The 15,630-nt window shown below is 48.6% G+C and overlaps 1 protein-coding gene across 1 annotated transcript; it reads left to right on the plus strand.

Annotated features, from left to right (window-relative positions):
* The first annotated feature begins 9,432 nt into the window (after nucleotides 1-9,432).
* LOC123931268 (leukocyte immunoglobulin-like receptor subfamily A member 6) lies at nucleotides 9,433-14,770 on the plus strand. Its single transcript, XM_045988195.1, has 8 exons — nucleotides 9,433-9,564; nucleotides 9,726-9,761; nucleotides 9,964-10,248; nucleotides 10,709-11,011; nucleotides 11,209-11,505; nucleotides 11,752-12,060; nucleotides 14,488-14,538; nucleotides 14,676-14,770. Exons 1-8 carry the CDS (start codon nucleotides 9,456-9,458, stop codon nucleotides 14,768-14,770), a joined length of 1,485 nt encoding a protein of 494 aa, XP_045844151.1. The 5' UTR covers nucleotides 9,433-9,455.
* Nucleotides 14,771-15,630: the final 860 nt, after the last annotated feature.

Below are 15,630 nucleotides of genomic sequence, written 5' to 3' on the forward strand. Positions count from 1 at the left end.
ATGGAATCCTAGATATGTGGCCTACCGTGTTTGGCTTCTCTCACTGAGTGTGATGTCCTCCAGGTTCACCCACATCATAGCATGGTCGGTGTTTCATGGTTTTCGTGGCCCAATAATATTCCATGACATGCACAGACCACATTTTATTTAGGGTAAGTAAGATTTTTAATGCACTATTTTAAGGATGGATGCAGGAAAAATCCATAATGAACAACAACAACAAAAAAAACTTCAAATAAACAGGGCGCCTGGGTGGCTCAGTTGGTTAAGCGTCTGCCTTCGGCTCAGGCCATGATCATGGAGTCCAGGGATGGAGCCCCGTGTGGGGCTCCCTGCTCAGCGGGGAGTCTGCTTCCCCACCCCTCCCTCTGTGCTCTCTCTCAAATAAAATAAATCAATAAATGTATTTATTTTAATCTTATTTATTTATTTTAATCTTAATTTTATTTCAATCAATTTTAATAAATCTTAACAATTTATTTATTTTAATCTTAATCTTTTCAATCTTAAGAAGAAACTTCAAATAAAGAGAGGATCAGGGTTGTGATAAACTTTATTGGATTGCTGAGGACATAAAGGAAAAATCCACCACACTAATGGCATCTTCATTTAAATTTTTGATGTTTTATTCATCATGGATAGGTTAGTGATTCTTTTTGTTGCATTTATTCATTTGATGTGTCATATTGTTGTCAATCTTTGTTACTGACTCACTGAGGTTGCTTTAATTTAATTTTATTATTATTTTTTTGCATCACTCTCCTACCTTCTTTCTGGCCCTGGCCAGGAGGCTGTGAGACTGGGTGTAGGGATCCTGGGGAGGGGCCTGAGTTGGAGCAGGGGCCACAGGGATGGAGAGGAAGGTGCAACCAGAAGGGATTCTGGTCGGCTTACTTGGACTTGAGAGCCAAGATGGACAGAGTTTCCTGGAGAGTGAGGAGCCAAGGATGAGAGGATTGGTTTCCCATTTCTGGTGTAAGGAACCTCTACAACCCATGTGGTTGACAATCACCCACATTTTTTATGCCACAGTTTCTGCAGGTCAGAGTCTGGGTGGGACGTTAGGTCTGCCGGGGCTGACGTCAAGATACCAGCAGGGCTGTGCCCCTTACTTGGAACAACCCTCTTCCAAGCTCATTGGGGGCATTGGGTGAATTCAGTTCCTTGTGGCCATAGGACTGAGGTCCCTTGCTCCTGCTGGCCCAGCTGGAGGCTGGTGTGTGGAAGCTGCCTGCGTCCTTCTGGTGCTTTCTGTGCTACTCGCCCCTGCTGGCAGTGAGTCAAATCCTTCTGATTTCCTATTCCACTCCTCCTGCCTCTAGCCAGAGAGAGTTTTCTGCTTTTAAGGGAGCATGTGATTAGACTGGGCCCACCTGGGTAACACAGGTGAACAGATCAGGGTTCTCCAGGGAACCAGAACATACCCTATGTGTATATACAAACATGTATTAAGATATATATATATATATATAATTAAAATATATAATTCGGATACCTATATAGTTAAGATATATAAAAATAGTAATTTTTACTGATTAGCAGGTAATACATATCCCTAGTCATATATATATATTATATGTAATATATATAATTTATTACAAGAATTGGATTCTGTGCTTGTAGGGCTGGCTAGCCACAAATACGTAGGGCAGAGTGGAAACTCTGTTGGGCGGGAGCCGACGCTGCAGTCTTGAAGCAGGATTTCTTCTTCCCCAGAAACACCTTTGTTTTACTTAACTGATTGGATGAGGCCCACCCATGCTCTCGAGGGTAATCTCCTTTCGTTAGAGTCAAGTGATTGTAGGTATCAACCACATGTACGAAATGCTCCCACCAGCAACACTTGGGTTGGTGTTTGAGTCAATAAAAGGGGCCCTGTAGCTGGGCCAAGTAAGATTCACCACCACACCAGGAGAATCTATTTTAAGGTCTGCAAGATATTTTAATCATATCCGCAAAGTTCCTTTGCTATGTGATCAACATAGTCATACCTTTCAGGCATTCGCGGACATCTTTAGAGGTATATTCTGTCTACCCCAACAACCTTCAGAGAGCAGGTCTTGGGCGACTGTGGGGCCAACACTAAGGCTCACAACACGGGATCGGGGGGAGCAGGCCAATGAGACAGGCTGGGGATTAAACCCAGGAGATTTGGAAGCCTGGCCTGCCTTGTGGGCAACTGACCCGCCCAGTCCCTTGGGGCCCCATGCTCCAAAAGGCTCTGCACTTGGTTTAATGATTTACTGTGACCATCTTGAAATTGTTAATGATTTTGAACAAGGGACGCTACATTTTCACTTGTAACACACCCCACTGATTGTGTAGATGATTCCTGGATGGAAATGCAGGAAGAGAAGAGGCCTGGGACCAAGCATCTGAGAAGGGTGACATTGAAAGTATAGCAAGAAGGAAAGGAATTTGGACAGGTCCTGGGTGGCAGCCAGAGATAGAGGGCCAGAGAGACGGGCTCCAGGAGGTCAGGGAGATAGCACAGTCCCTCCCTGCAGTTTCAAAAGCAGGTCAACTATGATAACAAGTTTCACTGGATTTAGTAACAACCAACCCAGAGACAACTGTGGTCTGGGTGAGCTGCAGGGGACTGGCACTGGAAGCCAGACTGGGGTGGGTGGGGGAGGCAGCGGAGAGGAGGTGGAGACCCCGGGAGTCTGGCAGTGATAGGAAGGAAGGAGAGATAGGGTATCTGGAAGCAGAGATAAGGGTCAGAGAAAGAGTTCTGTTTCTTTGGTTGGTTTGGATACATTTGGTACCTTTTTGTTGTGGTTGTTTTTTATTTTTAATGTAATTTTTAGTTACACAGATAATACATGAGTATACCCTGTTTGTAAAGAGAGAGAAAGAGAGAAATAAACCTTGACTGTAAGATTTTGATGATCTCCTCCAATCCAATCTCCATCTCATGTATCCCTTGAAATTAGTTTGGGGTGTACATCTCCCAAATAGGCTGGGTCCTTGCAAACACACAGACCAGCATTTTCCACCTGTTTGCTATTGCCATTTGGGGCCAGATCATTCTTTGTCATGGGTGGGTTGTCCTGTGTATTTGGAATGTTCAGCCACGTCCCTGGCCTCCACCCACTGGAGGCCAGTAGCTCTCCTTCCCCCAACCCCCAGCATGGTCGACCAACAGTATTTCCAAATGTCCCTGGTTGGGGGATATTGCCCCTTTCTGAGACCTGCTGATGGAGATGGTGCTCCAAGAAAACATTTTAAATGCACAAATGGACTCCCACTGGATGATTTGGAGCTACTGCTTTTTTCTTTCCCACTTAACCGTTTCTTTTGCGAATCATTGATTGTTACTGCAGACAGGTTTTATTTTACTTTTTTTTTTTTAGGTGATTTCTACGCCCAATGTGGGACTCAAACTCACAACCCCATGATCAAGAGTCACATGCTCTACCGACTGAGCCAGTGAGGTGCCCCTACATAAAGGCTTTTTTTAAAAAAGATTTTATTTATTTATTTGACAGACAGAGATCATAAGCAGGCAGAGAGGCATACAGAGAGAAGCAGGATCCCCCCTGAGCAGAAAGCCCTATGCAGGGCTCCATCCCAGGACCCTGGGATCACGACCCGAGCCGAAGGCAGAGGCCTAACCACTGAGCCACCCAGGCGCCCAAAGGTTGTTTTTTTTTTTTTTAATTAATTTTTAAACGTGGTTAGATAACATACCTACTGCAGCTGTTAAGGTGTGCAGGCTGACCTTGACAGAGAAGGAGTGATGGAAGATACAGGAGAGGGCATGTTCTGTGATGGAGGGGACCCCCCTGGAACAGGAAGAGAGGGATCTGCCCATTGGGACTTTCTGGAATGATGAGAATGTCTTATTATCTGCGCTGTACACTATGGTAGCCCCACGCGGTGGCTGAGCACTTGAAATGTGGCTAGCAGAACTGAAGAATTGAAATTTAAATTTTACTTAATTGACTTAGAAGGAAATTGCCATAGTGGCTGGTACTGGCTGTTCCAGGTCCAGAGCACTTGGAGGGGATTTAGCCCAGGGCAGGGGTGCTGCTTCTTGAAAGAGCAGGTGGAAGGTGGAGGGGTGGCTGCAGCCTAGGTCATCTCATGAGGGGGTAAGGGAGGGGTGGGCAGGCGCCGGGGATGCTCCCCTCTCAGGCCTGGATCCTGGCACCAACGGGGCTGGGGTGGGCAGGCAAGGTGTTAGTTCAGCTGTGCTAGATAGGAAGGGGAAGCGGGCTCAGATCTGAGCCCCAGAACTGGCGGACAACATCTATTGAGCCCTTGCTGTGTGCCAAGCCTTGTTCTAAGTACTTCTCAAATATGATCTCACGTAGTCCTCACATCACCTTAAAATTATGTGCTATTATTATGTCCACTGAACAGATGAGGAAATGGAGGCCAGGATAGTAGGGGTCATAGGGTGCAGTGACCAATGCACAGGCTTTGGGGATTTCTCCAGCAGCTCAGGGATGTGGATGGGGAAGGCTGAGGGGCAGGGTGACCCAGAGTCAGGTTTTGCCATCAGAAAGGATTTCCAGTACCCAAAAGGACTTTGAAACACTCCCATCTAGGTTCAGAGGGAGAGGAGAAAGACCCAGAGAGGAGAGGGACAGGGACAGAGATAGAGAGGCAGAGACACACACAAAGAGGAAGAGAAATTTATGGAGAGAGGAGGCTCTGGAAAGATGGAGACAGAGAGAGAGGGAAGGATGCAGAAGAGGGAGTGAGGGCCATGCCAGCAGAGGGAGCCCCAGGAGAACAATTGCACTGAGACTGTGGTCTGCAGCCAGTCTGCCTGCTTCCCTGGACAGCTGAGCTCTGTCTCTGGTGTTCCCTCTCATGAGTCTCAACTCCTTCCTCCTTCTGCTGAGCTATCTCACCCAACACCGTGCCCCATGCAACCAAGACCATTTACAGTTCCTTCCTCCTCTTCCCCCAATCCCAGCAGGAAAAGTTTCTGGGAGCCTACTGCAGGTTCTGTGAGAGAGAGGAGCAACTTTTCTGGTACAGGTGACAAAGGTGAGGAAGGAGGGAAGGGCCAAAAGGTGATCTTTGCAAACTCCTGGCCAAAGTGATGTGAGACCTGGTCTTCCCTCTGGGGTGGAGGAGGGGATTCCTAAGGTCCTTCTCTTCTTGATGCTACATGTGGGCAGGTGGGGTTGTGGCAAAAGCATATTTGTTGGCATCAGACAGTCTTGGCTGCATGTCCCATTTCCACCAACTCTTGCCCTGTGGTCCCAGGCTGATCACTTTCAACTCTTAGTTCCAGTGTCTTCATCTGTGTCAGCTACCAGCAATCTTCACAGTAATCTACAAAAGCAGCTACCATTCCTGAACACAGGCAGTTTTTCAGGCTGTGTCTTGGCATACAGTGACTAGGGTAATGATGATGATGATGATGATGATGGTGGTGGTGGTAATAATGGTAGTAACAGCTCCCATTCTTGCATGAGTGCTAACTATACGTCAGGCACTTTACGCCACACATCACACATAGAAACGGTTTAGTTTCTTACCAAAACCCTATGAAGTAAGTCCTAGCATTATCCTCATTCTATAAATGACAACACAGAGGCATGAGGGTGGCTTCCCCTAAATCACAGCATAGTTAATGAGACAGAGCTATGATCAAATCCTGGGCTACCTGGCCTCAGATCCTGCCCTCGTAGCTAAGCTTTTTGCCTCCTGTGAAAGCAAGCAGAGTATAATAATCTCTGACTATCAATCTTCCAAACATTCCTATGAAGCAGGAACCATAATCACTGCAGTCTTAGAGAAAATCAAAGTGAACCTCAAAGAAGTGAGATGATATTCCCAAGGACACAGGGCTAACAAGAGGCAGCTCTAGGTTTTGAAACCAGTTTGATGCGTCCCCAAATCTGATATCTTTTGGTCATATCCAATAGCTGGTACCCTGAACTTGGTCTGGTAAGAGAGGTTCTGAGGCAGAGAGGGAGAGCTAACATTATATGACACCTCGGGCTGTCCCAGTGGCTGGCATGCTGGGTGTGGGGCTTCCAAATTCTATCTCCATTCAGGATGCACAGATTGCCAGGGGAGTTTGAATTAATGTCAACTACAGACATCCCCCTGTATTTTTCCAATTTATTTCCACGCTCCGACTGAGTATTTTCTTTTTAAAAGATTTTTAAAAATTTATTTATCAGAGAGAGAGAGAGAGAGTGAGCACAAGCAGGCAGAGAGGCAGGCAGAGGCAGAGAGAGAAGCAGGCTCCCTGCCGAGCAAGGAGGCCCATGCAGGACTCGATCCCAGGACGCTGGGATCATGACCAGAGCAGAAGGCAGCGGCTTAACCCACTGAGCCACCCAGCTGTCCCTGGTGGGAGTCTATTTGACTCCTGTGTGGAGGCTCTATAGGACCAAGGATGGGGGCTCACTGAGGCAAACTTGCCAACAAAGATATCAGAATATGGTAACTCTGTTGCTCCTACAGACTCTGGCCATGGTGCTGAAATGGACAGCCCAGCCAAGTACCAATCAGCACCATGGACAGCAACACAGAGCCCACCCTCCTGGAGTGGGGTCCCCATGGATGAAATGGGGAGGGTGTCTATACACAGGTCCAGGGGTGTTAGGACACCCAAAAGAGACAATTTTGCAGTAGTCAGGGAAGCTCAACATGTAGACGAGGATGACCTTGACCATAGAACGCTGTCATCTGGGGAACTTAATTTCTTTTCTACTGTACAGTGAGAGACAGCAAACATTAAAGCACGCTGGACTTGGTTGGTCATAATGTTGTCTTTTCTGGATACAAGTGTATAGTGTGATTGCGATAAAAATCCACACGCAAAATGTCAGGGCTGTGCTGCTTGCTTTACAAACAAACATTACATCTTTGCTTTTTCCCCTATTGGTGTGAAGTTCATAAATGTAAAATTGACTGTTCACCATTTAAAAAGTGTACAACTCAGTGGCATCTGGCACACTCACAATCTTGTGCAACCATCACCTCTAACTAGTTCCAGGGTATTTTCGTTCCCAAATTAAACCCTGTACCCATTGTGTCATCTAGAGGACCAGATGCTTTTTCACTGAAATCCACCAAAGGCATGCTTGCATGTGTGGACTTCCATGGCACCCTCTCATGGTTTGTAGCATGTCCTGCTGAGTCCCTACCCTCTCCCCAAGGTCCTGCTCAGCTGCTAAGTACCTCCTGCTCCCTCCCAGGAAGGCATCTCCTTCTCACCTGGACAAGGTCACCCAAGCAAAGGTCACTGACTGGGAGGCGGTCAATGCCAACAACTATCTCTATAGGGCTGAGTTCCAGCAGAGCATCACCACCCTTTCCTCCTGCTTCTTCGGGAATCGAGGGTGTTTTTTTTTCATATAGAAATAGAAGTGCCTTTCTGGGGAGAGCAGCCCTGACCCCAGGCCCCAGTTTCCCTGCAGCAAGTGGGGGGACACTCTCCATGAGAGCCACATGGCCCCTGAACCCATAGGGCTGCTTACTGGGCTGTGTCCATGGCAGAGCCCATAGGTCTGGACCTTCTGTTTCTTCGAGGCTGGGGAACACAGAGGTCAGGGCATCAGACATGCAATTTCAGGCCAAGAATCATAGAGCACATGGGCCTTGATGCCTGGAGGGATGGCAGACATAGAGAACTTGATTCTCTTGTCCTGGAAAAACAGTGGTTGACAGAGGCTGGGTCTGCCCTGGGTTTGTGCACCAGGTCTGGGGAGAGCCCCACATCTGTGCCCCCAGTCCAGGAACACACCACAGACCCCTTTCTCTCCCTATAAGACCTCACCTTGATGACGCCAGTACCCCCTGAAGCAGTCCCATCCTCAGGACTTGAGCTCTGCCTGGGAACTCTCATTTCTCTCTTTGACTATGACCAAACATTTTATCCAGAACTTCTTTGCATTGGGAGCAGAAGAGGCCTCTGAACATGAGCCTGGTCTGCTATCTTGACTATGAAGTCTGACACCATAGTCATTGTCTTTTTAAAATTCATATTGGGGCACCTGGGTGGTTCAGTCAATTAAGCATCTGCCTTTGACTCAGGTCATGGTCCCAGGGTCCTGGGATCAAGCCCCACATTGGGCTCCCTACTCGTCAGAAAGCCTGCTTCTCCCTCTCCCATTCCCCTTGCTTGTGTTCCCTTTCTCTCTGAATCACTCTCTGTCAAATAAATAAATAAAACATTTTAAAAAATAAATAAAATAAAATAAAATTTATATTGGTAAGAACAATTAACAGGAGATCAACCCTCTTAAAAAATTCCTAAGTCTATACTCCAGTATCGTTACCTGAAGGCACAATGTTGCACAGCAGGTACCTAGGGCTTCCTCATCTTGTAGAACTGAAGGTCTACACCCGTGGAACATCATCCCCCCACCTCCCCTCACCCTGAGCCTTGGCAGCCACCATGCTACTCTCTGCTTCTATGTGTCTGACATTTTAGATACCTCACGTCAGTGGATTCATGCAGTATCCGTCCCTCTGTGACTGGCTTAGTTCACTTAATACAATGTCCTCAGCATCCACCCATGTTGTTGCAAATGCAAGATTACCCTTCTTAAGAATATTTCCGGAATACTACCCCATGGTAGGTGGGTACCACATGTACTTTATCCTTCTAACCACCGATGGGCACTTAGGTTGTTTCCGTGTCTTGGCCACTGTGAATAATGCTGCAATGAACAATAGAGTGCTAATTTTTCTTTGAGATTCTAATTCAGTCTTTTGGATCAATACCCAAGGGTGAGATTGTGGGATCATATGGCAGTCCTATTATTAATACTTCGTAGAGCCTCCGTACTGTTTTCCAGCAGTGGCACCATTTTGACTTCCCATCAACAGTGTACACAGGTTCCAATTTTTCTGTATCCTCTTCAGTATTTTTTGTCTTTGTGTGTGTGTTTTTGAGAATAGTCATCCTAGTAGATGTACAGTGATATCTCCCTGTTGTTTTGATTTGCATTTCCCTGATGATGAGTATGGTAGTGCATAATCAATCCTTAAGGATACCCCATAAGAATGGGTACAAGGTTTTTATTTTTTAATATACAACTTATAATTCCCTACTGCTATATATTTTCATATTTCTGTGCACTTCTCTTTTTCAGATAAGTAACTGTGAGATCCATTACTGAACAGCTGTCTTCTGATAATCTGAGCCCTCACTGTGACTACATCTTCTTGTTCACAGATGAATGTTCAGGGCCTGGAAAAAAATCTGAGGGTTCAAATGGACATTGGCTGGGTGACTGGCTGGCGGAAAGACATCCCCATAAATGGAAATCTTGAGAAGGGAAGTGGTATTCCCTCGGGCACGCCCAGGTTGTATGTAGCCAACAGGGCCGACTCAGGACTGGAAATGTCCCCACCCTCTTCAGGAAGAAGGTCAAGCCTGGTGGATGGAAGGTTGGGCACACCACTGATCAGGTCTCACTTGTCTGCAGGGAAGCAGGCGTCCTCTGGAGCCCCTTCCTCTGAGCCCGACGATGGGAAAGCCCCCTGCTACCTGCATCCTGTCCAGGCATCTGTCTGTGCAGGCTTGTCCGGTGGGAGGCAGCACCATGACCATCACCTTTATGGTCCTTCTCTGCCTTGGTGAGTTTTCGGAAGGATGGGGATAGACACCTGTGTGGGAGAGGGGAGCCCTTTCAAAGCCAGGCTGTGTTCACTCAGGAGATCTCATGAACTTGGGGTGCTTAGAAAAGGTGGGGATCTGCTCAAGAGTCAGGGGCCTCTCACTGGGATCTCTCTTCCAGGACTGTGTCTGAGCCAGATGACCCATGTGCAGGCAGGTGAGCCTATCCCCAAGGGTCCCACGTCCCACCTCTTCCTTGGGCACAATATAGGACCCCCCTCCCTGCCAGGGCATCTGGAGGATGGAGGAGAGGAATCTTAAACTGATCAATAAAAATGTGTACAAGGGGCCTCAGGGCTGAGAACCAGGGGAAACTGAGGCCTAGAGAATACCGGACTGCAACTCTGACTCTCTTCCAGAAACGCTGCCCACACCCATCATCTGGGCAGAGCCAGATCCTGTGCTGGCCCAGGGGAAGCCTGTGAGCATCTGGTGTCAGGGATCTCAGAATGCTGACCAGTACTGCCTGTACCGGGAAGGGGTCCCAGAGCCCTTGAGAAGGGAGTTTCCTCTGGAACCCAGCAACAAGGCTAAGTTCCCATTCCCACATATGACATACCACCTTGCTGGTCGCTACACCTGCTTGTATCACAGACAAACAAACTGGTCAGTGCCCAGCAAGCCTCTGGACTTGGTCGTCACAGGTGAGCCAGTGTTTCTGTCTACACAGGTGAGGTGGCTGTGCCCCGGGGGGGACATCCCTTTCTATAGCACAGTCCCATCGACCATCGGGGGTGGTGTTCCTCTCCCTCCCCACACCCCCACAACATGAGATCTACTTTCTTCACAAACTTCTGACTGCCCAGCCCGGTATTGTTATAGGCACAGGGCTGCATATCAGATCTCCAGAACTGAACCATCGTGCAAAACTGAAACTCTGTACCCCTCTTCCCCCCTCTTCCCCTCCTTGCAGCCCCTGGAAACCACCATTCTACTCTCCGCCTCTACGAATCTGACTATCTTTAGGTTCCTCATAGACGCGGAATCATGCAGTACTCGTCCCTCTCTGCCTACCCTATTTCACTTAACGTGATGTCCTCAGGTACCACCCCCGCCCCCCCGCCGCTGCTGCCCTTCTAACACACTGGGCTTGTTCTCTTCCAGGAATGTTCGACAAACCCAGCCTCTCAGCCCTGCCCAGCCCCATCGTGACCTCAGGAGGGAGCGTGACCCTCCAGTGTGGCTCATGGCAGGAATTTGACTGGTTCGTTCTATGCAGTGAAGAAGAAGAGGGCCACCCCAGGCACTTGGACTCACAGCACCAAGCTGACGGGTGGTTCCAAGCGCTCTTCACCGTGGACCACGTGAGCCCAAGTCACAGGCAGACATACAGGTGCTATGGTTATTTCTTGAGCTCCCCCTATGTGTGGTCTACCTCCAGCCACGTTTTGGAGCTCCTGATCTCAGGTGAGGAACTCAGGGAATGACTCTAGAACTCCTTGGTTCTCCAGACCAGTGAGAGGAGCATCATCCCAGGTGGGGCACGGGGGAATATGATGTTGGGGCAAGAGAGCTCAGGACGCTGGGATCCAGCAGTGGGAGGCCTGTGGGAGGAGCAGGAGAAACCTGACCCTCTTGGAAACCAGAACCACCTTTTCTCCCAGGTGTGTCTAGGAAACCATCTCTGTCAGTCTTGCCAGAGCCCATGGTGGCTCCTGGACAGAGCCTGACCCTCCAGTGTCGCTCTGATGTCAGCTACGACAGATTCGCTCTGTCTAAGGAGGGCGCAGGTGACCCTCCCCAGCGGCTTGGCTGGCAGCCCCAGGCTGAGCTCTCTGGGGCAGACTTCCCCCTGGGCCCGGTGAGACCCTCCCACGGGGGCCGGTACACGTGCTACGGCGGACACACCCTCTCCTCCGAGTGGTCGGCCCCCAGTGACCCCCTGGACATCCTGGTCGCAGGTAGGACTCATATCCCAGCCCACACTCCCACTTTTCCTGGGCTGGCGTCTCAGGCACTTGTTGGAAGCGCGGGCGGGTAGCACAGGCAGAGAGGCGCCAGGACAGGAAGTGCGAGTTTAAGACAACTGGACAGAGAAGAAGCAAAGAACCGCGCTTGGGTGGAGCCCCTGAGTGACAGCTCCCCTCAGCTCGGGGGAGGGGCAAGAGTGCAGAGCAGCCCCTAACAGCCGGACTCTCTCCTCCCAGTCCAGCTCCCACAGGGGACACCTCCCACCCTGTCTGCGCAGCCGGGCCCCGCTGTGGCCGCAGGAGAGAATGTGACCCTGCAGTGTCAGAGTGCCAGCTTCTTTGATGCGTTCCTTCTGTCCAAGGAGGGGGAGGCTGGGCCGCCCCTGCACCGCAGGTCTCAGCACCAAGGTGGGGAATTTCAGGCGGACTTTCCCTTGCGCGCCGTGACTCTGGACCGCGGCGGGACTTACAGGTGCTATGGGTCACTCAGCAGCACCCCTTTCCTGCTGTCGCACCCCAGCAACCCCCTGGAGCTCGTGGTCACAGGTGAGGGGCTCTCTGAATGTCTTCCTCCCCATCCCCTCTGTCTCGTGTCTGGATGTCCTCCCAGCAGGCGCCTCTCTGGAGGCAGCTTGTCCTTCCGTCCTTGGCCCCACACCTCCCACTGGTGCGTGGGATCCCACTGGGCCGGGATTCACGTGTGCATGCAGCATCTCTGAAAAAGCCAGAGGCCAGGAGTGCATTCACATGGTGCATCCTGGAAACTGTTCACAAACGGGGTACAAAAAGGGTAGTTACCTTGCAGTCTCTGCTACCACTTTCTCAAACCCCAAATCAACCCCACCGCACTCGGCTACCTTTTCCCCCCCAACATTCAGGGAGACCCTATAAACATTTTCCGTGAGTGGACAAACATCAACATCTTATAGACACAGTTCTGACCAGCTCTGTTTTTTTTTTTTAATGAAATGATACATTCTAAAGAATTATCTGATATCAGTAATATAAATCTCTTTCATATTTTTTAATGGTTGTATGGTAGTTTCTCGCTTGAATGTGTCAGGATAAATGTATCCAATACCCTATACTTTGGCAGTTTGTTTGTTCCCAGGCTTTTGATATTTAAAAGTAACCTATGATGAATGTCCTTGCACATACCAATGCACGGGGGTATGCAGGAGCAATTACTCCTTCTCTGGGTTAAATTCTTAGAACAGAATAGCTTAGGCAAAGGACATGGACATTCATCGTGCGATAAATATTGTCACTCTCTCTTCCTATGCCTCACTGTCACCCTTCTGTGTTGACTTAAAATCCTCTTCCAAATGTCACCTTGACTGTGACCCCATACAAATATCCCATTAACACCTTTTGTAATTTTTTAAAAAAGTGTTTGATCAGTTTTAAATGTATTACAGACTTTTCTATTTATAGCTCCACCTTATCTGATACACATTTTTCCCCTCCTTCTCCTCTTTTCCTTTTTCATTGGGTATGGAGCCCAATTCAGGGCTTGAACTCACAACCCTGAGATCAAGACCTGAGCTGAGATCAAGAGTCAGATGCTTAACCGACTGAGTCACCCAGGCACTCCACATTTTTCTTCTTCTTCTTTTTTAAGATTTTATTTATGTACTTGATAGAGATCATAAGTAGGCAGAGAGAGAGGAGGAAGCAGGCTCCCTGCTCAGCAGAGAGCCCGATGTGGGGCTCGATCCCAGGACCCTGAGATCATGACCTGAGCCGAAGGCAGAGGCTTTAACCCACTGAGCCACCTAGGTGCCCCTCCACATTTTTCTTCTTAATAAGAACATTGATTATTCTTTATTACCTTCACCAAGACACACTTGGGCATGCTGGTACCACATACCGATGTGTATTGTATACTTACAAGTGTCTCACCACATATGTCTTATTTATATACAGATACACACAGCATATAAAATACATTATATAATATATAATATGTATATCATATGTATTTATGTGTAGTATGTATTTCATACATTTTTATGTATAAATACATCCTATATCATATGTGTCGATAATGTACATAAATACACACATATGTATGTAAGTACATCTATTATATTTCCAGATGGTCCATAACTAGTGGCTCTAGTGAATGAATGAATGTATGAATGAATGAAAGAAATAACAAAAGAAAATCATTTGAAGGTTCTTTTGTTTTAAGATTTTATTTATTTATTTGACAGAGAGAGATCACAAGTAGGCAGAGAGGCAGGCAGAGAGAGAGAGGGGGAAGCAGGCTCCCTGCTGAGCAGAGAGCCCAATATGGGTCTCGATCCCAGGACCCTGAGACCATGACCCAAGCCAAAGGCAGAGGCCTAATCCACTAAGCCACCCAGGTGCCCTGAAGGTTCTTAACATAGATGCAGGATGAGACTGACTGGGCCGAAGCTGAGGAGAGACTGGTAGCCTGGGGTGCCCACCCCTTCATGTTTCTGACCCTCAGGAATCCCTGGGCACCCGCCTCCCATCCCTAAATCCAGGATTCCTCTCTGAGCATTAACTCAGGACTCTCTTCCCCAGGAAACCAAGCTCAGGGTGGGCTGTTGCTCAGTCTGACAAGAGAGCAAGAAGGACATGAGGGATTTCCAAACAGGTGCACTGTCTGCTCATGGCATGGGGCATGGCTAAGTCCTTTTTTGTCAAAAAAGCAGGGGCGCCTGGATGGCTCAGTGGGTTAAAGCCTCTGCCTTCGGCTCGGGTGATCTCTCTCTGTCAAATAAATAAATAAAATCTTAAAAAAAAAAGACCCCAAAGCAAAGTCTAAATGCAAAGGAGTTGGAGACAAGAGGGTTCGCGTCTCACCTGTGGCTGCAGGAGGGATCACTGTGAAGACGAGCTTGTTCCTCGGGACAGGAGAAGGGAGAATTAATAATTCAGATCCTCAGGGGAACCCTGGGCTGAGCTAGCCCCAACTACTCATGTTCTCTGCTTTCCTCTCAGGGGTTCCTGCCGCTGTCACCTCATCACTGCAGACCCCAGACTCCACAAGTGGTGAGTAACAGAACATAGGCATCCTGGGGTGCATATGACCTGTTCAAGGGGAGGGGAGACCTAGATCTCCCCTCTGGGTGAAGTGGTAGGCGTGGCCTGTCCTGCCCTGCATGACCTCTCTGCCCCATTGTCCCTAGTCCCACGCCCAGATCACACGCTGGAGAACCTCATCCGAGTGGGTCTGTCTGCACTGGTGCTGGTCGTGCTAGTGGTGTTGGTGTTTCAGGCATGACACAGCCAGACAGGTTCCCAAGGTGAAACCAAGAGGTAAATGGAGGATGGTGCTGCACATGCTTTGGGGTTTGAGACTCTTAGAACAGAATCACACATACACACAAGGTTGCATTGACCCAGAAGATTCTGAAGAGGTCCATGAACTGTGTGAACTCTGTGCTGAAAACCTAAAGGCAATGAAGCGGAGTTGTCTTTGCAGGAGGCAAGGACAAGGCTGGGAGAGCTCCCCGGAGGAGGGTCCTCCACCATGAACTCTGGCCCCTGCCTTGCTGTCTCCTTAGTGTCTGGTGTCTCTTATTCCTTCACCCTGATGACATGAAGCTTTATCCATGTGAACTTTTGTGTCCATAACTCCACTCAATTTTTTTGGTTCTGCTCCAACACTGTGTATCACAAAGGTCTTTTTATCACATGCACACTCCCTGATGTGAGTTTCCAGTCGGTGCCTCCAGCTCTAAGTGCAGAGACTCAGGTAATGTGGCTGAGCAACTGTTTCGACGGACTGAAATTTATATCCAGCCTGGAAGGTGTAAGCCCAGAACGACATCCCAACCCCTGTCTGGATTCTGCAGGCTTCTTTCTCTTCACCAGGTTCTTCCTGCATGGCTCCTTCCCCAGCATCAGCACCTGGAGTCAGCACTCTCCCGCATGAGCCTCTGATGCTTCCCGTGTGACTCTTAGTGATGATGGCTCTTTCAGGGTTGTGGTGCCAATTAAATGAGATTGTGAATTCCAAGATGATGGACAGATGTTTGTTGTTTGTTTTGATTTCAATATTAACTTCTGGGGAGGAGGTAACGTCTCACAGACCTCTGGTAGGTGTGCAAATTGCTCCAGCCAGTTTGGTAGGGGGTAGTG

The sequence above is a fragment of the Meles meles genome, chromosome 19, assembly GCF_922984935.1.
Source record: "Meles meles chromosome 19, mMelMel3.1 paternal haplotype, whole genome shotgun sequence".
In the NCBI taxonomy this organism is placed as follows: domain Eukaryota; kingdom Metazoa; phylum Chordata; class Mammalia; order Carnivora; family Mustelidae; genus Meles; species Meles meles.

Coding starts and splice junctions, on each gene's coding strand:
- LOC123931268 (XM_045988195.1), top strand. CDS start 9,456: ATGGGAAAGCCCCCTGCTACCTGCATCCTGTCCAGGCATCTGTCTGTG. Junction 9,565..9,725: donor TATGGTCCTTCTCTGCCTTG/GTGAGTTTTCGG, acceptor TCTCTCTTCCAG/GACTGTGTCTGAGCCAGATG. Junction 9,762..9,963: donor GATGACCCATGTGCAGGCAG/GTGAGCCTATCC, acceptor ACTCTCTTCCAG/AAACGCTGCCCACACCCATC.